The 25,672-nt window shown below is 40.2% G+C and overlaps 1 protein-coding gene across 8 annotated transcripts in view; it reads left to right on the top strand.

Moving 5' to 3' along the window:
• LOC122527345 (cAMP-specific 3',5'-cyclic phosphodiesterase 4D) overlaps nucleotides 1–25,672 on the top strand; it is a 182,001-nt gene that overhangs the window by 150,569 nt on the left and 5,760 nt on the right. For 7 of the 8 annotated variants that reach the window (XM_043651432.1, XM_043651429.1, XM_043651431.1 and 4 more), the window contains 5 exons: nucleotides 5,218–5,342; nucleotides 6,347–6,554; nucleotides 9,352–9,466; nucleotides 24,479–24,716; nucleotides 25,062–25,448. In XM_043651432.1, coding sequence (XP_043507367.1) covers nucleotides 5,218–5,342; nucleotides 6,347–6,554; nucleotides 9,352–9,466; nucleotides 24,479–24,716; nucleotides 25,062–25,448 — 1,073 coding nt within the window. Of the gene's footprint in view, nucleotides 1–3,815; nucleotides 4,005–5,217; nucleotides 5,343–6,346; nucleotides 6,555–9,351; nucleotides 9,467–24,478; nucleotides 24,717–25,061; nucleotides 25,449–25,672 lie in introns of those variants that run through there. The other variant, XM_043651437.1, reaches the window with a different exon arrangement.

Genomic DNA, 25,672 nt, shown 5'->3' on the forward strand with positions numbered 1-25,672 from the left:
TAACGGGGAATAATAATTATTAAATAAACGTCCCTTTCTCATTGACTTCTTCATCCGTTAATTCCTTCCTCCGGCTGCTTCGATTTCAGGTTGTTGTAATTGGAATTCGCGGCACGCGAGTTTTCAGCAAAAGACGTAAGTCGCAGGCGTAATTTACGGGAGACGTGAGCCGAAGATTTTCTTTGCAACGAATCCTTTTAAGACCATCCTTATTAATTAACTCATGCAAGCTTCTGTGCAACCACCTTGTGCAGAAATTCCTCGGGGCGATAAATCTTGCTTTGCCCCGAGCAACTTGTACTTTAAAACGATTAGCAAATACGAATAAAGCGAAGTTGCCTGTTTTCCCTGTAAACTTGTCTATCGTAAAATTATAAAATATTCAGTTAATCCCTCTCGTTTGAACGGCGATTAAATTGAATTCAACGCGCGTTTCGCCAAGATTCCCTGCGAGATTACGAAACCACGGATACCATGATGGATGATCGAACATATTTTCGTTGTCTGTGCCTCCGTATGAATTTTCAGTCAGACTGAAATTAATGTGCAACACGTGCCGCGTGGCATCACGGGGACGAAATTTCCCGATGCGAAGACGTACATCTGTTTTATGCAACATTTCGTTACGTCATTTGAACGTGCTTCGCGCGAAACTCTCGCGAGGCAATTTTAATTAAAATTGGTAGTTGGTGTGTGGTTTTTTTTTTTTCTTCCCCCCTCCCGCGTTCCTCTTCACGTACGTGAAGCAAATACGTCGGATGTTTGTATAGAAAAAGAGAGAGTGCAACAGCTGAATTTTATAAATGATCCTTACACGAGATTGGCTGGGAAGCTCATTTTTCACGAGGAATCATGAATCTTCCGCGAAACACGAGGAGGGGGACTAAGCTCGCGTTTTGTCGAATCGATAACTAGAACGACGTGGAAACTTTTACCCCTCTTCCTGGTTTTTAAGCAACCGCCAGACGCCATTAGCGCTTTCTTTCTTTTTTCCGAGCGCGGTCTGAAAGCCGACACGATTCCTTGCTTTTCACCTTCTTTGCAATAGCGAGGCATTAGACACTTTAACGTCGAACGCCATCCACTTTGCAGCTTTTTTCGCTCTGCGGTTTCTCCGATTTCTCGTCCAAATCGCGGGCATTCAAAAATTCGCCTGACTCGCGCCACTTTGTGGTTGTCGAGCAGAATTTTTCTATCGAGAATAATACAACACCCCCGTAAGTGTTCGTAAGCCTGTGAAATATTCTCAGATGTTATGACTCGATGACTTTTCATCTTCCACTTCAGATTAGCATTTTACACGGTATTGCAATTCCAGTTTATTTCTACGAAGTGCGGTAGAATTGCGTAACAGCATTGAAACGGCAGGAATCCTTGTCGCCACAAAATACACAAGCTGCACGTGAATTTCGCTTTACGCAACAAAGTTTCTACATTCGATCCATAGAGCAGCAACGTGTAGTTTTGAGAAAAGCTGAACGCTTTTATCTCAACATATCTCGGACTTCGGGTCTTCTTTTCTTGAAATTGCCGGAGCAATTGATCTCTGTTTAGAAATGTAATTGCACAGATCGATTTATTTTGATTGTTGTACTTACACGTGGACTATTTTGACACCGACGAGTAACAGTAATTTGATAATAATTAATGAACAGTAACTTGGTATTGATATTTCGATATTAACCTGACAAAGGTTGTTCCAGTGTTAAAATATATTTCCAGTCTTGTCGGACTTGGCAAAATTACGCTGACAAAACGTATCGATCCATCTCTTCGATCGCGAGCCATAATAACCGATAACTCAACTTTCAGTTCGACATTTTACACGCTACTCGTTTCTCGATGCTCGAGCTGCACACGAGCTCGTTCCCACGAACGTCGGGGCTCGATACGGGCGTCGTATATGTCGGAACAAGAAATATTCATTACCACCCGCAGCAATTTAGCGTCACGCGGCAAAATACACAAGCCGTACGTGAATTTTGTGTTTTTCACGCAAGAAAATATACACTTGCTTGAATTGCCCAAAGCACCGAAGCTTGTTGTCGGGTACGCGTCTTGCGATGCGGTGGAAACACTATTTTAGTGCCAAAGGCTATTTAAAAAACCGCGTGATGGCGCTGCCTTGGTGTAACTATATAGAAATATCTGTAAATAAAAGTACAGGGTGGCCACTGAAAAACTGAAGGGTTTGAAAAAGTCATAATTTTCTTTTCTTGTTTTTCACACATAATACTGAAAAACATCCATTAATTATATATAAATCCAAATAAAATAGTAAAAAATTTTAAAAACGTGTGTTTGCAAAAGTTGTTTTTGTTTTATATCATTCCGTCTTTCACTGACCAGCCTATAGATAGAGTAAAAACTGCCTATTATTTATTTCAGGTTCACGTAGTTTGGGTTTAATTGAAAAGAAAGTAATTAGGAGAGCAAGCTTCAACATAACTGACTACGGGTTTGTAATTTGCACTCTTCGACACGAATCTGAACAATGCGATAGCGTTTCCTTGATGCAATTATCCAGAAGTATCTGTAGAATAAAAGTAGATAAAATAGAAACCTATTTATGCAGTTTTTAAAGTTAGATTAAGTTTAACTTTGATTTAGGTTAGGCTAGGTTTAAGTTCATTTAGATTTAGATGAAAAGGTTTAATTGAAAAGAAAGTAATTAGGAGAGGGAGCTTCGATATGACTGACGACACACTATTGTTTCCTTGATGCACAAGCATATCTGTAAATAAACGTAGATAAAGTAGAAACCTATTTAAGCAGCTTTTAGATTTAGGTTAAGTTTAAGTCAGATTTAGGTTAGGTTTAGGTTTATGTTCGTGCAACTTAGATTTAATTGAGAAAAAAGTTAGATTCGGGCCAGGTTTAATTGAAAAGAAAGTAATCAGGAAAGGAAGCTTCGATATGACACACTATAATTGTGTACCGTGGCACTCGACGCGAAATTTGAACAGCGCGACCGCGCTGCGTGGCACTAATTGTAAGACAGTTAAATGCGACAAGTCGATTATTCGATTATTCCGCGATATTCGATAATACGTTGCTTGTCGTTTCGGCAGCTCGGGAACGAAACGCACCGCAAACGTATCGGTTCGTTGGACGGTTTCGATCCGCGTTTAGAGCGCGCACACCTACGAAACCGATGATTAATCGTCACGGAGGCCGCCGCGTTCTCGCGCGCTGTCCATTACTCATTGGCGAACGTGTTAATCCTCTCTAATACACGAAGCCGAGGATATTTCTCAGTCGCCGACACTCGCGTTCGTCGACGTCGTCGACTAGTCTATGCTCGTTCGCGCTCTCGAAAGCGGCGTGTCTGCTGTGAGACGCCCCCAAGTGCCGTTCAAGACGTTGTTGAATGGTAATTTCATTTCCCATTGGAATTGGCCAGGGATCTAGGCACCGCAGACGGTTCTTCCGACGCTCGATCTACGGAATTCGACTGAATCGCTGCTCTTGTGCAAGTTGCGCGAGGCTCGACACGAGGCGGGAACCGGTTAACCAAATCGGTATTAATCTCTCTTGGTGGTTAGATCTCGGGAGGTTTGCGGGTCCGTTGGTAGGGACGGTGATTGCACGCTCGGTCGAGTTCGTGGAATCGGGAATATCGGGAAGGATTTCAGCTTCCAATGGAGCGGAGCGGCGGAAGGATGCCGCGAACGTTAATGAGCGTTTAATTCTCTGTTGAATATCGATGTTGGTACGTACAACGATCCTCGAAGGCATTCAAACAGGCGTTCACAGCAAGCTTTTCTTTATATGAATATGATTTCAGCTAGCTGCGTAGCTCTATCTTTCCCTCCGTCTCGGTGTACTTTCAAGACGAAAGGAAGTAGCAACTTAATTTTCATGCAGAGAAAGAGAGAGAGAGGAGAAGAGGCTTTATCCCCAAGCTCGCTCGCCCTCTTCATTCCTCAGACATCTCCATATTTCTCTGCGTGCTCTCGACCAGCTCGGAAACAGAGGGATGGCCACAGACAGAAAACGTCTCGGTAAATCATCCGCGATCCAAGACAAATTTGCGACGCGTTGTTGCACGTACGTACGTGCATTCGTTCGTTCGTTCGTTCGTTCTCTTTGTGGTGCGAGCCACGTCCCTTTGCGTTGAATAATTTCGGCGAAAGTGGATGGAAAACGAACGGGCCGCGTGACAGTGCTCGTGTTCCGGCATCGCGGCCGTAATTGCGTCGACATAATGCGCGCGTTAGGTCAAGTTACGCGCAACTGCTCGGCAACGTTTCGACGATGAATAAAACATGCACTTATAAAATGTCGTTACGCTCGATATCACCGAAAGGATACAACGGCTTCGAGCCGTGCCATTTGAATAATGAATTCACGGCCGGCTCTCCGTACGGTGTCCCCCTCCCACTCCTTCCCGTCGATTTTTAACGCCACGCGTGTTTGTTCCTCTGCGAGCAGCAAACTCACGTGTATCGCGAAGCAGACGCCTGACACCGAGGAGATTTAACGATCTAATCGTTAAAGCTCCCGCTATCTCAAACATCTCATCCTCAAGTACTCATCTTTGAGATAGAAACTTTACGTCTACGCTGCGACTGGAATTATGTTCCTTAATCGAAACTTTCACCGAGATTTCAATATTAATTGGCTGCCTCAAATTTTAATCCAGGTTTTCATCCATTATCCTTTGATCTTTTATTTTTAATTTCATTTTTTTCCTTCAACTTGCACCAGATCAGCGAGCACGATAGTTGTATTATACTCGTTGAATCCATTATTTAAATATCCATTATATGAATAACGTATTTTCCACGTACAATCCAGGAACGATCCTCGAGCACACGCTTACACTCGTGTCCCGCTTTAATAAACAATATCAACGCGTCATTAAAGTTGCAATCGGAAAGTTGCAAATTTTCATCTATGAAAAAAGTAACTCGAAAACTTTATCTTCGCGGAATTTCGTTCGACGATAAATCAAATATTGACGTTCCAAGACAATAAAACGTTTACTGCCGCCGCGTAACGTAACGTGGCTAAAAGTTTCTGGTAACGATGCAAATTTTCAATTTATCAAAAAAATAATTCAAAAGTTTTATCTTTGTAGAATTTCGTTCAAGGATAAGTTAAATATTGACGTTCCAGGACGATGAAACTTTTATTGCCGCCACGTAACGTGGCCGTTCTGTTTCTAGTATTATAATACGTACGATCAACGAGACGATGCGATTTCTGTTGCAGAACTCTTTAGAAATGCAGCAGAGGCTGGCCCTCTGGACATCGTGAAGCTTTGCAAGGAGGACAAGCTGTTGAACATTTCGACTAATCTGCCGGCGAACACACCCGACTCTCCCTATGTTCTTCAGGTAACGATCCAGCTATCTGACGCAGCTGTCTCGTGCCGTTTCCACTAGCTCCGACTCCCACCGGATCAGCGTTTCTCGTTAAATTATGTAATTTACCGTTTCTCCTTCCCCCGGGGAACCTTTCTTTTAACATCGACGACGAGTGTCATTTGGAATCGAATTGAAAAACTTCGTCGCACAATCGCGACGAGCCGCCACGCTTTTGAAGAGAAGCTCCTCTCTCTTTATCGTAATTTCATTCGGCTCGTTCGTTTACCAGAACGGTGAATTTTAATTAACAGTGACACTCCGCGAAGATTAACCGATATAATTTCGCTGACCGAGGATCGCGTTTCGCGCTGATAGTTTGCTCGAAAGAAGACGAGAAGTAAGTTCGGAATTTAATTTTGCTGGAGCATCTCAATTTCAATCCTTTCAGATCTTTCTCTCTCTCTCTCTCTCTCTTTCTTTCTCTCTTTCTCTCTCGGGTCTCATTGTACCCGAACGTCTCGAAATTCGCGCCGAAGAAGCGATAGAACAGTTTGAGAGTCCGTTGCTTTCCAATCGGAGCCTTTCAATTTGAGTGAGATTTCCCGTAGATTGTCTCATCGACGAGTGTTCCTCTCCTTCGTATCGAAAAGTACGTTTATTATATTGCTTCCCCCCCCCCCTCTCTCTCTCTCTCTTTCTCAGTAACATTCCTTTTATAATCAACGTCGATCAAGGCAAAGCACTGCAAATCGAAGAATAACTCGTAATCACGTGAAACTCTCTCAAGTGGAATAAAATGTTAGAAATCCAATCTACATATTGAATGAGCGCAAAGACCGATCAAATTTAATCCCCATTCGTCTTCTCGCGAGAGGGAGAGAGGTAAAAAAAAAAGAAAAAAGAAAGGAAACACTCGATGTACAATATCTAGATTACAAGAACAAGTTCCGTGCAATTATGATACACTCGATGTACACTTGATGGAACGTTGGAGCGTCGGGGCTGTAAGGATGTATGTTTCCCCTTTTTTCAAGATCGTCGGAGCGCATCCGGCCTCGTCGGGGGTGATCGAGGCGGAAGTACTGTGGGCTCTCGAGAGACGTGTGGCGGCCTTGGAACGGCAACTCCGCGAGCATCAAGAAGCCCTGTACGCGTCGCCGTCGTTCGCTCTTCGTGAACTGAAGCGGCAGGTCGACAGTTTCAAGAACAAGTTGGAGCACAACGACCAGCTCAGTTGGCTGAGTAAGTTTTCATATTCGACCAGAGTCGTTCACGTTCTCCCGATATATTCTCGATCGTTGAGTCGTCGTTCGGCTACTCGAATCGTTATTTATTCGTCGCGCGACGAAATTCGATCTAAATTGTTACGAATATCTTTCTTTAAATTCGAACGGACGTGCATGCTTCCACCCGAGCGACTTATAGAGTCGGAAATAGGAAGATTTTGAGAAACTATAAGGATTAAAGAGAGACTACAAGGCAGGAGAAAAAAAGCAATAATCTTCTCAAAACGCCAAGCTTTCGAAAGCGTATTTTCAAAAACTGCCGAGCTTTCTACGCTTCTACCGTATTCGTTTATTTTTAGTTTTATTGTCCACAATCTTTTCTCTTTTCTCTTTTTTTTCAATCGACCATTGTTCGCTGCTTTCAAGTCGGTACGAGATTGATCAGAAATTGAAATCGAATATCACGGAGCAGCAGCAGCAGCAGCAACAACAACAATAACGAATCGCTCTCTTTCTCTTTCGCGTATAATTCAATCTAGCCGCGCCGCGCAAACATCGTAGCCGCGCGCAAAATTGTACATTTGGCACAAAGAGCCGTGCACACGCTGGGAAATAATGTACCGGGTCGGCGTGGACAGCGGGGAGTCGATTCGTTTCGAAGCTCTTTCGTTTCGACCTCATCTCTCCGCTCGCGTCGAAACGCACAATGACAAACGCGACATCCACTGTGTATTTCTCTCTCTCTCTCTCTCTCTGTTTCCCCTCGGCCTTTTGAAAAATAAGAAGGCAAAGGTTCGTTTCGACTCGACTAGTCTTCGATAGAAGCCAAGTTGAAGCTCGACGTGCAAGCAGCGAAAAATAAGCGAAAATAAACGATATTTGTTGTTTGCTTTCGAATGGATCGAATGACGAGAGAATTTCAATTAATTCGTTCATTTGCCTCGGAGTGAGACAGAAAAAAAAAAAAAGAATGAAAAATGCGAGGTGGAAAGAATGTTTTGTAAAGCTATTCCTTTTTTTTTCAACGCGAAATTAAATTGCAGACCAACTTTTTTTTTTACCATTTCTGTTCGCGTTAAAAAAACATCGCACTTTATGAATATCATCCACTTTTTTTTAGCACATCTTATAGTTGGAAGGAAAAAGACGTTGGAAGAAGAAACAAAAGAGAAAAAGGAAATAAGGAAACTCGTTTCCACGCGTAGGAGTCGTTGAATTTTACGAGCGATTCTTTTTTCGCAGCTGCAATTGCCGTCGGTCGTTATTAGCGGATTTTCCTTGGCGAAACGGATACTGTTAAAGGTGATCGTTTAGGAGAATTTCCGGCCACTTGCGGCAAATCGAAAAATCGCTCTAACGCCGCCGATCCGCCAGGGACGATGGATATACGCGCGAATAAACAGCACATTGGTCGAGTACGTCTACCGCTGAATAAATATTTGCCCGTGCAAGGAACCGTCGCAGCTATTCCTATCTTCGATTCCTAGCCAAACGCACATATAGATACAAGGTTTCCCTATGACCAGGCAACCAACGAGCTTGACCCCAAAACTTTCCCTTCTCTCCCACTCCTTTCCATTCTCTCTCTCTCTCTCTCTCTCTCTCTCTCTCTCTCTCTCTCTCTCTCTCTCTCTGTCTATGTTTTCATCTTCTTTCTCTTTCTTTTTCCCAATCCGTTCTTCTTCGTAAAAAAAATAAGGGAATTATCGACGGAATTATCAATTTTTCTTTTCATTTAATACACCAATACACGAATATACGAAATTTAATATATGAATATATACGAAATTTCAGTTAATATACGTTCTTTTTTTGCAAAAAGGAGGAGAATTATCGTGGATGATTTTTCTTTTCATTTAATATACAAATATATACAAAATTTCATTTAGTACACATTCTTCTTTGTAAAAAATAGGGCATAATTTTTTCTTCCATTTAATATACAAAATATATTTAATATACGAATATATACAAAATTTCATTTAGTACACATTCTTCTTTGTAAAAAATAGGGGATAATTTTTTCTTCCATTTAATATACGAATACATACGAAAATTTTATTTAAGATACGTTCTTCTTTATAAACAATAAGGGAATTATCAATGAATAATTTTTGTTTTCATTTAACATATAAATATCATACGAAACATAAAAAAAAAAAAAACATACAAAACGTATTTAACATACGAATACATACAGATTTTTATTTAATATACGTTCTTCTTTGTGCAAAAAAATAAAAGAATTGTCGAAGGGTAATTTTTCTTTTCATTTAACATATAAATATCTACGAGATTTCGTTTAGTACACGTTCTTCTTCGTAAAGAACTAAGAGAATTATCAACGAGGAATATTTATTTTCGTTCAATGTACGAAAGAGAAGCGTATAAATTACGGGGTGGCTCCAACACGTCGCGTCAAGATCGACGCGATTCATCGCAACACCAGTGGCTTTCAAATTCTTAATTCAACCCGCGATAAAAGGATCGACATGTTACGCGCTTTCAGAAGCTTTCAAGTTCTCAGCTCGTTGCGGAAGCAGCTTCTGTTGCCAAGTTTCACGACGTTGCGGACTCTTGTCGAATCGATCCGCAATTTTCCCTCCGTTTTCCCGCGAATTCGCGTCTTTTTTACCGACTGGGTCGCCGAACGACGAGATCCATCGCAATGGATCGAGAGATAATTAGTCGGGTGGTCGAGCATCGCGCGGCAATGAAACGGCGTGGCGATCGATCGGAAATGCGGTTCGCCGCGCTCGAAGCTCAGTCGAACGATTTCCGGTTTCAATCTCCAAAGCGCTGTCACCTTTCAGGTTTCTACAAACAGCTGCCAGAGCCGCTGTACGCGGATTCCTGTCGCAGGTTGCAGTATCGTCGGAAGAGCGACAGCATGAAGCGGAAGGTGCGGGAAAAATTTCTCAACATCTGGTGAGTCAATAGAAATTGCTGTTCTCTTTGGAAGGCTTACGTCCTTCCGGCGTACTCTGCTCTTTCTTCACGGCCCGGTCATCCAGCCTCTTCTCAGCCTCTTCTCGAGCCGCTCGAGACGAACGAACGACGAAACTGCTCGATCGATCGATTTTCTCGCCATCGTCGAGAACGAAAACTCTGCACGCCACCTTTCCTTTTTAATTTCCCGAAGTTACAGGGGAATTAATATCCTATGTTCATCTTGGAATTCAATAAAAATAGAGATTAACAGAAGAGGCGAAACTCGAAGGAAATAATCGATCGGCGTGACTCCTGTATTTTCGTCGAATTCGTTTCGCGTGTGTCGTTTGATATTAAGCACGTTGAAGTAAATCTTAATGATTCTAAATTTTTCATTATTAGCTCCGTTACTACAATTACGTGAAGAAATTAATGTATTAACATATAATAAGCATAGAACAGCATAGAACATATAATATTGCGATAATTCTTTTCACACCGCCTTCTACAAAATCGTCGCCGGATTCTGGCTTTTCTGCCATTCTTTTCATTTCCTGGCATGTGTTTTCTCTACAGGCTTACAACACGTGAAGAACAGGCAACCGACGATTTCACTATGTACCGAAAAATAAAAATAAAAGAATTCAAGACAATTAGGTAGAACAGGAGCAAAAAATTGTACCAAAAAAACAAGTCACATTGTGAAGACCGTATTGATTTACCTTTCGATTGTTTGCAGTGCTTTAATAAAATATATCGCAAGAAGAAGTAAGAAAATCGAAGAAACGCGTTTCAGCGCCGTGAAGTAAAGCCCCAAATGAAATTAAAATGAATCCTTTAAACACGGTTATACATCTCAACTTATTTGTTGTAGATAATATTTCAATATACCTATTGTACAATAACAGTACAATAACATGTTGGCTTCTTGGGCCAGTCATGTAAAATTAGCATGGCATTCAACGTATCCACCACAGAAACGTATCTCGTGATATTCCTAGGAGTCGCCGAATCCTTTAAACCTTAATTAGAATCCGCGAGTAGCCATAAATAACCAAGCATGGAAACTTTTAACAAACAACTTCTGAATGTACATATATATATATATACATTGCGGGATTCAATCGTGCTATTGAATCTATCTTTGATTCGTCGTCACAGTTGACGTCACTGTGATTCGCCAAAACCATCACGTTCATTGAAAACTTACCTATTCCAACCGGACTAATTTTACGTGGAGACGGCATGAACGAACGGAAATATGCCGTGTTTGAAGACTCGGAATCGCCGAACGTTCATCCGTTTCAGACACGGCGCTCTGGAAGACGTTCGTTTCGATGAGAGAGAACTTTCACGGCGGATTACTTTGTCGCCAAGACAACTCTGTCGCGGTTTGATCGTTCAAACGTCTAATCGTTTCGACGCAAATGATTAATTTTCCCCCACTTTGAAACTCGGTCGGCGAGTTCGCCGTGATTCTTCGAATCTGTTTATCACTGTCACGGTGGTAGAAGGAAATTACACTAAAAAAAAGAGATACTGAATAAATACCAACACTGAACAGTAATCGTATTAAAAACGTCAGGAAACGTGTTTTTGAATAAAGAAAAGCGCAATTGATTGAATTGTAGCGATCGACGCTCGTCCGCGAAATATTAAACGCGTAATACTGAATATTAAAATACTGAGAGATTCGGCAAGGGAAGGAAAAGTTTGTCCGTGGCTATCATATCATAAGTGAATTCTACATCTTCGGTTTGATGGAAATACATGTAAAGGACCTGCCGCAAAATTTACCTTAAATTTCAAGGTCAACAATTTTTTCTTCCTTTCTTGCATTTTTTGCCGTTCTACTCATCACGAAGGTAAAAATTTTCCAAGGAACCATGGGTCGCAACCTAATAGTTCTTTTGAAATATGGCAAAAATGTTTCTCAATCACTTAACATTGCGGACGCGTGCGTTCTAACAACGACTTTATGATTCTGGAAGCATGGGTTTTAACAACGACTTTATGATTCTGGACGCGTCAATGTAATGTAAATTTATATTTCGAATAATGTTAACAGTTAGTTTTATGATTCTTGTTCATAATGTTAACAGTCGATTATTCAGACTCACACTGATACTGCAACTGTAATAAATCAAATGTTGGTGAAACCTAATCCGGAACTATAAAGTCGCTGTTAGCACGCGATGTTCGCAATGTTAAATGATCAAGAAACATTTTTGCCATTTCTCAAGAGAACTATTAGGTCGCAATCTATGGTTCCTTGGGATAGTTTTATCATCGTGATGAATAGAATACAATGCAAAAACAAAAAATTTAAATTTTGACTTTGAAATTCAAGGTCGAAGTCAATTTCGCGGTTTTTTACGATCGAACTACGTGTAGAATTCACCTGTGATAGCCACAGACAAATGTTTCTCTCCAGCTTTCCTATACAAAGAAAGAGTTCTTTCAAGAATGTCTTTTCAACTGAAGTGACTTTATTGATTCTTCGGCTTCTTGCGCAGAGTGTTATCGTGGAGTGTTTTTCCAGAAAAGACAGATAATTTTGGTCGTGACACTTACCTACGATTCGCCCGATCGTGTCGTGCCAATCTTGGACGAATCAATCGCACGATGATCAACGTGACATTAGAAAGAGTAATGAAACGGTGGTAACGATCGACCAGAGTGATCCTGCTCTTTTTTGCACGCCGTCGAGGAAAGATGACGAACGATGTCGCGAATGCTGCATTAGGTTCGAACGAGTGGCGTTCGTGTCGCGAGAATGGTTTTTTCGTGTTTATGAACGTTGAACTTTCACCTTTCGCGGCGAGATCCTTTTTTTTTTTTTTATCTCGCGTAGGAAATTGCTTGGAGAGATAAAACGCAGCGATCGTTTTACATTTAAGCGTCTTTTCGAAAGTGGCGGCGGATTTTCCTGCGGATCCGTATTGATATCGAAAAGAGAGGAAAATATTAAAAAAAAAAAAAAATCTTTAAATACCGGTAGACCAGCGGAAATTGATCGATCGAAATTTGTATTTAACTTTGTCCGACTGTAACGGTTGTCCGAATCCATCGTTTTCCCGCGGAATTCGGGATAGAACCGAGATAAGCTCGTTAAATCGATTTTTTAGTACCCTCTCGAATCGTTCGAATCGCTGCTTTCGTATTGCAAATGCGTCGCTCGTTAAATTTAATCTACCCTTGACGAACCGTGTTATGGATCCAATGGTTTCGTCCTTGAAGCTCTCAGGTATTTGCCAAGTTCATTAAATTTCGGAAGTGGGATTGTTCAGTTCGAATGGAAATTCGCCGAGGGATAGGTTCGTTCGGCGTGCGCCGTTTAAATTCTTTTGGAGGACCAACGTTTACCTATCCGTTTATCTCCGACATTGATTTCATCGGTCGATAATTTCGTTACACCACTTTTGTAACGATCTTAATTCAGTTAAATCAAGTTTAATACCAAGTCAGCGTTGAAAGACGGGCAACTTGGTTTACTCTGGCTCTGGCTTATGCTTTTAAATCTGTTTTTCCGAGGAACATTCGTGATTAGCTTATGTGCGAGTTAGCTCGAGCTTTCACCGGAAACTTGATTTACAATAATTACCGATAATGTATTAATGATTTTGTCGAAAATGTTATAATTATTTTGTACAATATAATAATTATATTAACCATTTTGAAAATCATTAATACAATAATAAACAACTAATTATTTTGTCGAAATAAAATGCCGCAGCTACCACCTGGAAAAGCGTAATTTCGCAAAATGATAAATTCCGAAACGTCGAGATCCGACGATCAAACGTCTCGTACGAATCCCTGCAGTTGATTGGATTTTAATTATAAAGCTGAACAATCTCGTTATTTAAATGTTAATCAGTATCGCGGGTGTGATACAGCGACGAGTAAACGAACGACGTCGTCTCGTCGAAAAGTAATTTACGTCACCGAAGTATCTTCAGAGATAGTTTGTATTTCGCAGTAGTAGAGGTCAGTCGATAAGCAGACGAATCCCATTCATGTTCGCGCGCTACGAACAAAACCCATTTAAACATTATGACATTCGCGAAGTGTCACGGTGTATTTTTGCCGGAGGCAACCGATACCGTGTTCTCGATATATCGAAGCTTCTCTTTTTTCTCAACATGCGTTTGCCAATCTCCAAATAAAAGACGACGTTTGCAAATTAAAAAAAACTACATGTGTCGACTACTGTGTGTCGTGAATCAGTTTGGTGTTTGAAAATTATTTAAGGCCCTCTTTCACAAGTTTTTAGTTTAGTAAAATTAATAGTCTTAAGTAAGTAAAATCTTTTCAATGTTTCTTTATTATAAAAAAAAAAAAACGAAACAATTAAATACATTTTAATATCGCTTATAAGAAATGAAACTTAACATTTTTTTCTGTTATTTTAGATCCTTCGGAATAAGAACAATTTTAATTTTTTTCCTTCGACGTTAGTACTTGTACTTTTAATGTTTATATTGGCGTTGCAGTTTTTGTATCAACCTGCGATGATTGAAAACTACGAACATTTATCCCTGAAAAGAGTCGCAGAATGGCACAATTATTTTACGATGTATTATTATTAACGAGCGAGCGTAACGATAACCGACGCGAGGCTAATGGTAATAAAGAACTGTCAGTGTTCTGTAAAATACATATATATCGATCAATCCGGCCGTTTCGGGAAATATTAACCGATATGCTTTTTCAATTCGAGCGTATTTGCTCCGACGCTGCTCGACTCTGTTCCCGAGGACACGAACTGTCGGCTGTAACGAACATTGATTGCAACGAGAGTTGTATAAAATAGTGACGACCGTCGGATAAATAAAAGTCAAGTCCCATTTGACACGCGTAAAACGTATGGGCGTGGATATTCAACCGTGAACGGTTCCACCGGCGAGGTTTTTCCAGCGAATTTATCGTTGTCGGGATTGGGAGAGTAGAGAGAGAAAGAGAGAGGGGGGAAAGGAGGGAGAAGGTGGAGGAAATTATCCAAGAAGAGTGATTTATTCTCGAAATTTATTCGTTCACATGGATCGCCTATGAGCGATTGATCGAGGAACAAATTGCGTTATTATTTCTATGATACTGATGACAGTGCGTCACCGAACACCGAAAGTAAAAATATCGTTCCAAGTATAAAATTCGGAAATAGTCGACAGCCCCGTGGATTTTTATACGCCCGCGCGAGCAAGCTTGTACGTGGAAAAATATATAACGGGTATTCAAAGCGCCAGCGCCTCGTAATAACATTCCCGTAAAATAATTCTCTACCGAGCTCATGTTTTTTCCAAATTATGTATTCTCGAGAAAATACGAGTTTGCGCAAAAATCAAGCAAAAAGTTTCCCCTTCGTACTGGAATATACGCGCTCGTAATTTGCGAGAGTTAATAACAAATTATTCTCATATTACTGCGAAAAATTATTTCAACAATCATATATATATATATATATATATACGAGAAAAAAATATTTTTCAAAGATATTTTTCTACTACAGAGTAGCATAGCGATTGTATTCAAGAAGATCTAATGAAATTGCTAGCTACATAGTGATACGAACAGCTAACTAATAACACTAGATCGACAACTCTGCCGAAAAATGGAAGACAGACGGACAGAAGAAACTGTCTCGTAATTCCGCTCGTACGCTGTTAACAGTTACATCGAGGAAAATTATAAATCATGGGCGTTTCTGTTTGAACGCGCGGCGCACGCGAGGCGAGCTCGCGACACGAAAGTCACGAGTCTCCGCGATAAATCAAGTCGTCGCCGCGTCGCGTTAATAGTCGCAGGTCGATCGTTGATAGTACGAGACTTTTATTTAAGAAGGCGCTGCGCGCCAAACGAAAAACGGAAGTGGGCGGATAGGGTTGGCGCGGAATTATTTAGTCATTTATCCGCTGAGACTTTATCGTTGCTGATCGTTGCGGATATCGAGGATGTCTCGGAGAAAGAGAGAGAGAGAGAGAGAGAGAGAGAGAGAAAGAAAGAGAGAGGAGACACGCGTAGAATTTTCAACAACCGGCGAACGAAAGAAGATTCGAAAGGGGGGAGAAAGAAAGATCGAGAAAGGGCATTATTGAATATATCAAAAGAGAAAGAAAGAAAAAGAAAAAGAGAGAGAGAGAGAGAGAGAGAGAGAGAGAGAGAGAGAGAGAGGAGACACGCGTAGAATTTTCAACAACCGGCGAACGAAAGAAGATTCGAAAGGGAGAAGAAAGAAAGATCGAGGAAAGTCATTATTGAATATAACAAAAGTGAAAGAAAGAAAAGAAAGAGAGAGAGAGAGAGAGAGAGAGAGAGAGAGAGAGAGAGAGAGATGGTGAAAACGTCTACGTTACGATACGATTTGTAATTTTGATTAAGTTGGAGCGGTTGATAGGATCAGCGTATTACGGGACAAAAAAAAAAAAGTCGGCTCTCACATGTGCAAAATTAATCATGAATATTAAATCTCCTCTGTGCGGGCAAAAATAGCAGTTCGCAATTACCTTTCCAGTCATGAATTTTGAGTACTTTACGCGTTGCTGTCCTTTGGACTCTTTTTTTTTTTTTTTTTATTTCGCGCGTACGTAGCTTTATGAAACTTTGAAAATTCATGAAGGCTGCTAAATAAAGGGAGAAAAAAAAAAAGAAATGAAAAGATTGATATTGAAACAATCTGGCTTCGAAAAGGGAGGTCTATGTCCTATGGATTTCACGTTGAATCATTATTGAGCGAAATAGGGAAGAGGCGGTGGAATACTCCGAAAAAACTTTTACGAAATAATTCAACGAGCACCGTTCCGTGATTTATCATTCGTCCCCTACTTTTCGATTTCACCGTCACAGGCGAGCAATCATCGAGACTTGATTAATGGATCAACGAAAGAGATTAAATTTCACAGGCGTACGACGTGTGAATTTGCTTTCAAGTGGGGCTATTCCATCGGTTCTTACTGTTGTCGTTTGTCACTGAAAAATTGAAAGGCGAATGACAACGATCAAATACAGGCTGGGCCAGAAATCACTTTCTATTCAAATAAATCTGTAATTTTCCTGTTATATATTTTGTTTAACACACTTGAAGGAACTAGTTTTTAAAACACAATGAAAAATGAAAAATTTAATTCAGAATTAATAAAATTAGCGTTTTCTCAAATCATGTTAATGTTTTATTAAAAAAAAAAAAAAAAAAATAGGTGGGAAGAAACTTTCGGCCCACCCTGTATGTTCTCATTAAACTGGACAGATGTAATTGAACAATATTTTTTTTTTTTACAAGCTTGTTTGAACGTGACAAGTAAATCGAGTTGGAAACAAATAAAAACAGAATTGCGAATGCACGGTTGCTTCGGTAAATTAGTTGGAAAAATTCGACGGTGTCGCGCGCGGGGTTTTCGAGAGCAGCGAAAATTCAAAAATATTATTCTCTTTGGCGAATATCCGAAAGCTCTCTTAGTTGACAGAGAGTCCGTTCAGCCGTTCCAAGTGTTAAAAAATCTGTCTGCGTTAACAAAAGCGTGTCTTTGATCTAACGGGCACGGTCCGGCTTTACGTGTCACAAAGCGAACAATATTCGTATCGAATCGTGAATAAAGGAAAAATGATTAAAACCAGTTGTTCCCGAATTTTCCGTGTTCGCTCGTCATTCTTTTTTTCTTTTTTTTTTTTTTAATAAATTTCGACTGGAATTTAAAACCACTTCTAAATAAAAATTTTATACATGAGAAATTGTACAATCTGTTTTTTTTGGGGGAGTGATCTTTGCTTCGAACGAACATTTATGCTCTCTCAGAAGTCCATGAACTCGACTTTCCGAAAACAAGTTGAAACTGAAGCTCTGTTAAATTTCGCTGCTGAACGAGGAAGGGGGTGAGGATATATTTCAACATGAATTGTACCATGAATTTAATCGGCATCGCGCTTTTCAAAGGGGAGGTTGGCAAATTGGTAACTTAATCAAAAAAAATATCTTGCTACCTGTAAAGTCGTACCGTGTCGTTACCTCACTCCTTGCTAATTAGGTGAACGTGTTGATTCAAAGGGAATACGCGAAATTATTTCTGAAAGTCTGCAAACGAAATTTGCGACAACTGACCCGTATAAACCGACGTATCCATCGATCTGCTGGTACGTAGTTTGACAGCGACTCGCTGTTTGTACTGCGAATTTCCTCTCGTGTGAATGACGAGCTTCAACCCTGAAGAAGCGAATCGTCCAGCCGAAAGATCGAGTTTTAACGCGATTGGAACGCGTTCCATCGGCGAACGTGATTCGTGGCGAGGTTGGAAAAATTTACGAATTTCCTGACGACTGTTCTACGTACGATACTTAATGGCAGTCCTTGTTTGGAGAAAAAGGAAAAAAAAAAAAGAAGAAAAGAAAGCAAAGAGATTTCAATTAATTCATCGCTGTTAAATAATCGAGAGGACGTTCGAGAGTTTTCACGACAATTGAAAATTGTGGAGTATGTGATCGAAATTTTGTAGAAAATTAATGGTACTTTGACGTAATTAATATTATATCGAATTGGGGTATTGGAATTTTACGCGAAACGTAATTAGTTATAAATGATTGAATTAGTCGAATTTCTAATGGTACAAATAGTAAAACGTATTACATACATAGATACGTAAAAAATTCTGAATAAATTTTAGGCTGTAGAATACATTTGAGCGCGATGGACAGAGTTTCGTAACAAACTAATAATAATAATTAATCACACATAATAATAACAAATTACTGTGTAACAATAATTACACGCGTGTAATAACGCGGGCGAACGTTACACACAGAGCTTGCCAAATTGAGTGTCTCGGGCGTTTGAAATGCCAGTTATCTCAGCGAATAATTTTAACAGCCATCGATAATCCTGCCAGACATTTAAATGTCAAGTTATAAATGTATAAGAAACTGGTTGCTTCCGAGTGTGGAATTATCGGTTCCGGTTAGTGGATTCACGACAATTACGTTGTTAGGCAATCGGGCAGAAAACTCGTTCGAACGAAATTAGTCTCGTTAATGAAGTTTCTTTTAATCAAAAGCGTGATATCCCGTTGTTTAAGAGAGAGAATTGATGCTCGTGTAATTAGTGGGAGCAAAGGAATGTGATTTATCGCGGAAGAAAATTAATTGCTGGCTGAATTAATCGGCGAGAGAATTAATTCGATCTTTCGCTGAGAGGTGAAATTGTTTCGAAACTCGAGCTGTCAAGCAGATTGTAATTGTGTAATAATACATCGCGCTTTTAAACAAATATTTTCCAGCACTCGTTGTATATAATCCCTCTTCGATTGGCCTGTTCGCTTTACGAATGACTTAAATGGAGTTAAATTCAATTCAAGTTGTTTTTAAACAACTCTGGCGATTCACGAGTTCACGATGGGAGTGGAATCCTCGGCATCGAACCTGAGAATTACACTCAATTGTGCCGGCCATCGACGCCATGTTTCATTAAAATGCATTTCATTCGTTCCACGTCTCGTTCCTTATGCATTCACCCCGCGGAGATCTCGCGAAGCAGCGAAACACGTTTCGAAATCGTTTCGTGAGCGATTAAGCCGAGAACACGTGGGATTTTCGTCCGTGATTACCGCCGAATTACCGGGGCAAATTGAATTTCCAGGTGGATCGTAACGAAACAATCGAGACTCTGTCGAGGATCACTCCGACGAGCGATTCGGGTTTCATTCACGATTCTCGAAGGAGGAGATTTGCCCGCGAACAGACTCTCGGATCAATTTGACTCGGAGATACTTAATTTCAAAGCATCGACCACATCTCCGAAAGATTTTTTTAACTTTATTTTTAGAAACAGCTATCGCGAGATTTAATCCTGCCGGATAAAATTGAATATACGCGTGAATGAATTTGATCGTTAAATTTAATGATCGTGCTTTTCAACGTGAAAAAGAAACATACGATACGATTGAAAGATTATAAATTGCACGCATGCATAATAGAAGCGAAACCACCAAATTGTTCCCGATATTATCCTGTGTGTCGACCGGCCGATTCATAAATATGCACGTCACGTTTCATTTTATTTATTTATTTTCCAAGTTCCATTCGTGAGTCACGCGCAGTACCTCGCGTCGAAATAACCCGGAAACACCGAATTCATGCGAAATTGCAAACGTTTTGAAGTGAAAAGATATATATGTATTTGTGGAAGATCTGCTTCGTTAAATCGATCGAGGAAAATCTTCCGTACTATCGTAATTAACCGTGTTTCTCTTCTTCGCTGCAGTTCGATCTCTTTCGCAAAATGAATCGAGAAACAACCGATCCGGGGCTCTCCGCAGGGAAATTCAGGCCGGAAACGCAAACTTTCCGTTATCGTTTCGTAAAAGCCACCTTTCCCGCAGAAGAAGAAACAAACTGGAATCGATTTTCGCGTGGAGACAGCGAACTAATGTAAATCTTGCGAATCGTTATTATTATACACAAAAATAACACGGCTGAAATCATTAAACAGTTCTCACAAGCACCGAGAATGTTCTCCATTAAATATCAACGTTACACGTTTTCGTTTTTTTTCTTTTTTTTTTTTTTAATAGTTCTCGTTATTTTTCGCCGGTTTTTCCATTCGCTTTTTTTCATAAAAAATAAATAAATAAATAAATAAAAAGTGAAAAAAAGGATTGAAATGGAATTTAGGTACTTTTTTATTCGACGCCGGATCGTCTGCCGTGATTATCGCTCGACAAAATAAAACAGTCAAAAAAACGTCGATGAAATTCCTGGATTGAACCGCGTCGGTTTTGTATTAAACGCTGGGCATTCCGCGAACGAGGGAAAATGAAAAATCGGACATCGGAGTGTCCTTTCTACGAAACGATTTTCCGAGTGAACGGGGACGCGATGGGGATACTGTGTTTGCGTTCCATCGTCGCGTTCCAGAAAGTTGCCATTAATCCAAGAGCTCGTGCTTGTGTTTTTCTTGCGACAAAGAGGCAAGGTCAATAAACATGTCTGCTCCGTCGGGAGAGAAAACAGAAAATGAAATTTGGGGTTTGGCGGAGGCGAAGAACAAAGCGCTGGACGAAACTCTGAGCAGGCTGTTTTCGATTTTCGATGCGAACGAAACGGATCTATGATCTATGATCCGTGGCGTTACCGCAAAATGCCATTAAGCTACCGTTATCTCTAGAATAACCTAGCATTGCCGAGGTTGTAATAGGGAGCGCGTCACAAAGCGAACATTATCGCGTACCGCCGATTTGATGCGCGAGCTAAATGCGGATTGCCAATTAGCGGTCTTCGCTACACGTGCATCTGCTTAATCTCCTTGATCGTGCCCCGATCTCGTCCCATCGACTCCTACGCACGTAACGTAGCGATTAATTCTATTTGGCGAAGTGGCTCGATTGGAATCCGCGAGATCTCAAGCAGGATAGCTCTGCTCGGATAATGCCGTCTCGAGTAAAAAGGGGAACCTGTCCATCCGGAAGGTTTAAATTAGATAGGTTTAGGTCATACTTCGATCTTTATATATTTTGATGAAGATATTTCAGATACACATTTAAGAATATCGCGTATGCAATCGCTTTGGTACCACGAGCTATTTAAAAAACCATGTTGGATAGTGCCACGACAGCGCTTTCTTAACTCATTGTTGACTGGTCACGAGTTAACTCGTGTTTGCACTTGCATTAGTTACTTTAATTTTTGACGCTCTGGACATTGTAATGCAGGATATTGTGAAATCTTTCTTCGGCTTGTTCAATCGTGTTCACTTTATTATAAAAAAAAAATTACTCTTATTGATACTTAGGTTTATTATAAAAAAAAAACTACTCTTATACTTTATTATAAAAAGAAACTATTTTTATACTTTATTATAAAAAAAATTACTCTTATTGATACTTAGGTTTCTGTCGCAATTTTAGCGTTACAAAAATTTCAATAACCGGTCCTGACGGTGAAGAACTTTTCAATGAATTATATGCAGACGCTTTATCTGATTGTCCGAGTGATTTTATAATATAATGTAGTGATCTGGAAATTGATAGTTTATCGGAAGATAGTTATGAATGTCGGATATTATACCTCCAAAATGGCAAACTTGCAAAACCTGTTGTGTATCATTATACATATGTAGGTGATTGCTGTGCAATTTATTACGCCAAAAGAAAATTACTAAAATATATTATACGTATGAAATATAACATATAACATAGAAGAGATGTGCAAAGTTTTATTTAAATGCATGACTAAGGTACATATATTGAAGTTTCATACTCAATTACGAAATAATAGCCGGTGACATCAGGCAGCTTTTGCTTAAAATTGCCGGTCGACAATGTGTTAATGTAACTGCGAAGAAATGTCGATAAAACAGAAATAAAAGTGGAGAAAGTAAACAGAATTATTTATGCACGTGGTTTAGGTTTAATTGAGAAAAAAAGTAATTAGGCGAGAATGCTTCGATATGACTGACCACGCACTGTAATTGTAAACTGTGACAATATTCAACGCGAAATCTGAACAGCGCGATCGAACGGCGTGGCACTAGAGACGTTTAAACAGCACGAACGTCTGCTTCTCTCTACGCGGTAATCTTCTCGGCAACGTCACGCTGTACCACGCCGTTCACAAAAGCAAAGCTGAAGAGCTTCCGCCGGCAGCCTAGGCAACGAAGCGCCGACATGATGCAGTGACATGGTTGCTTGTTTAGCATCGCGTAGTTTCCCTGACATCGCGGACGAAAGCGGCGTACGCCCAAAGGGTTTACACGCCCTTGCTTGAACAACGCTGCCTATGAGTTCCATAAATTCGCGCACCGCTTGTTGGGCTAATATTCGCGTCGATGTTCGAGAGAGAAAGAGAGAGAGAGAAAGAGAGAGAGAGAGAGAGAGAGAGAGAGAGAGAGAGAGAGAGAAACCGTTGGCCTGTTTCTTCTTCGTTCCAATTCGATCTTCGTCCAATCTTTTCGATGTTCGATGCTCAGCGTCGCTTAAAAATTCTCTCTGTTGCCGTTGGTCAACGTCGTTGGAAATTTCGAAGCCGATATTGCTAGATGAAACCTGGGAATAGTTTTCCACTCTCTTTAAATATCAAATCTCCCCCCTCCCCCCTCCCCCTCCCCTTACACGAGCCAATATTTCGCTGTCAAATACAATAGATGATATCAATATTTGCGGAACGCCACAATCACTTTTCTACCAGTTTGCAAGACTGGTCGACTATTTGTTTTTCCCATTTTTTTTTTTTTTTTTTTCATTTGATTGAAAGAAATACCACTGCCAGCGTAATAAATGTTTGGCCTGGCGGTTTTCGCGACATGCGTAGCGTATTAATCGCGATGCCGCGTACGTTGTCCGGCACGTTACACCGGCAGATCGATACATCCCCTAATATAATTCCAATCTGTCGTAGGTCAAGCTCCATGTTGATTAAGTTCAATAATTGGATAACCCATTATTGCGCAAAGTACTGAATTCCGATCGACCGGAGCGCACTTTGACGAAATGACATGTCAATCTGATTAATTTCAACCGGCGAGATGGAGGAGGACTGACGTTTGCCATCTCAAAGGGGCACTCGCAAATTTGAATAGTAGAGCGAAACCTTTGGTTTCTCTTTTCTTTCTTTTTCTTTCCTTTTCTTTTTTTCTTTTTTTTTTTTTTTTTTTTTTTNTTTTTTTTTGTTTGAAGCGAAACCACGCTCTGGAAATTAGCATCTCGATTTGTGGCTCTTCTGCGCCAGAGAGATATGTAATTAAGTGGAAATTGCTACCGCCGGGCAAAGCCTCGCGACAGGAAAGGAAAGAAACGTGCGAAATACACGCTTCTTCACTGTGAAAGTAACTCTTCCTTCTGCGATCCTGCGATCGCGGGCTCGACGAATGACAGAATTGAATTTATCCTACCAGAAGATGAACAAATATCATCAAAGAAGTGGAACAATTATTATCAAAGCAATTTCTAAAAAGTGTACAAAATCTATAGATCCACGCCAGTTCAGGTTTCGCCAACAACTCGTGTGCAATAAAACCGAAGTGTCACTCGCAAGAATTGACTTGAGATTTGGTTTAAATAGCTTAAAATCGAAATGTCAGTCACAAGATTTTGACTTGAGATTTGGCTTAAATAAAGTGTGAAAGGTTGTAAACTACCTTTAAAGTTGGAACTCCAAAATTTATAATATTTCGTCAAATATCTCGGAAATCACTGAAGATAGAGCTTCTGTGTAAATCAATGATAGTGTTTCTTATCGACGAATTTAACGGCATTTTCCATTTTGCGAAAAAACCATTTGTTTAAACAGTATGTTCAAGAAAGCGTATTCTTTATAATTTTTTGTCTCCGAATAAATGTTAATACATTTCTTTGAATATTTATTTATGAAGACTAAACATTCAAGCACAAATTATAGATAAATTGGACTCTTGATTTTTGCATGACGAAAGAATTCATTATTTACCGAAGAATAGTCAATCTGTTGCCATCTATTTAATAATTGGAGCTTCTAACTACGAATATACTGCTAATTTTTCTAGATTGACTCTAGTTGTCGAGCAACACATATATTTTATAAATTTTACGTGGTGCCCATTGTTTGTCTAATTCTTTCTCTTTCATATGCCACAAATATAACAGAAAACATAAAAAATGCTCGTATATTTATTCAAATGAGGCTACTAGTTTAACTAATAAAACAAGTTCTTATTATTTTCTTAGAGAAGGATTTAGTTGATAACCAATCGAACTTTACTTAACTCTTTTGTTAGGTAAAGTAGGTTTGAATCATTCGGGAGATAATTACAATTTAAAGACAGGTCAAATTTCACCGATTTCGATTATTTCAAAAATCAGAGTCAATTGTGCCAATCCAGCCAAAGTGAATATATCAATCAAGATCCTCAAATATTATATAAATTGATCTTAAACCTTCGACAATATGAAAAAAATTTGTTATTCCTCGCTGTCATTTCCTCGCTGGACGTGCGAAGCAGGTGTACACGTGTACAAGTAAGTATTTCGAATAACGTTCGTGTGATTCTGTTTGCAGCGACGTGTCGGTGTCGTCGAGCGTTCGGGAGTGGCTACGCTCGCCAGCGTTCGACGCGCGGCAGTGGGAAGACGAGGAGCTTCTGCTGATGCTGCAGACGATGTTCGTCGAGCTGGACCTACCTCAAAAGTTTAACATTCCTTTACCAATCCTGAGGAACTTCCTCTACGAAGTTTATAACAACTATAACGAAGTGCCGTTTCACAACTTTCGGCATTGTTTCTGCGTGGCGCAAATGGCAAGTACACGAACCTGAACGTCTCTGTCGCGTTACACATGTACGTACGTACGGGTCTCTGCGTTTGATTGCCACGTATTTCGTGATTCTACCGGTGGATCTTGCAAACACGACCTGGAATTATAATCCAGGAATGTTAATTAAATTCCTGCGATATCTTGGAGTAAAACGGACGAAGATGGCGGGTATCAGCGGATTTTCGTATGCCACGCGCGTGAGATTTTAATTAAAGCGACGACGATATAATATAACGATGACGTTAAAATATAATTATATTGATCGTGACACGAGAAATAGAAAAAAAGAAACAATCTGGAAATTTTAATTAATATCGTGTCTACGCAGATGTACGCGATAGCCTGGGCAGTGGATCTCCCGTCTCGGATCGGCGACCTGGAGGTTTTTATATTAATCGTCTCCTGCATCTGCCACGACCTAGATCATCCAGGATACAACAACATTTATCAGATAAACGCCCGCACTGAGTTGGCGCTACGTTACAACGACATCTCGCCGCTGGAGAACCATCATTGCTCCGTAGCGTTTCGCGTCCTCGAAGCACCGGAGTGCAACATACTGGCGTCGTTGGACAACGCGACATACCGTGTCGTGCGCGAAGGCATCATCAGATGTATACTCGCGACGGACATGGCCAGGCACAACGAGATCCTCGGCCAATTCACCGACATCATCCCGGAATTCGATTACTCCAGCAAGGCTCATATCAATTTGGTAAGCTCTCACTTTTCAGTCTCTTTCGTTCGAGAACTATCGGATTTTGTATTTGTTTCTATCGGAAAGAAGTTTTAGAGGAATTTAATGAATTGTCGTTTAGTGTAGTGATGAAGATATTAATAGGAATTTCAGAATTCTTTCTTGCAGAAGAAAGAAGATGAAGGCTCGTGAAATTTAATATAATTCGAATTAAAATTCATTAATTTGACGAATGATTCTAT

The sequence above is a fragment of the Frieseomelitta varia genome, unplaced genomic scaffold, assembly GCF_011392965.1.
Source record: "Frieseomelitta varia isolate USP_RPSP 00005682 unplaced genomic scaffold, Fvar_1.2 scaffold_215, whole genome shotgun sequence".
Classification (NCBI taxonomy): Eukaryota; Metazoa; Arthropoda; class Insecta; order Hymenoptera; family Apidae; genus Frieseomelitta; species Frieseomelitta varia.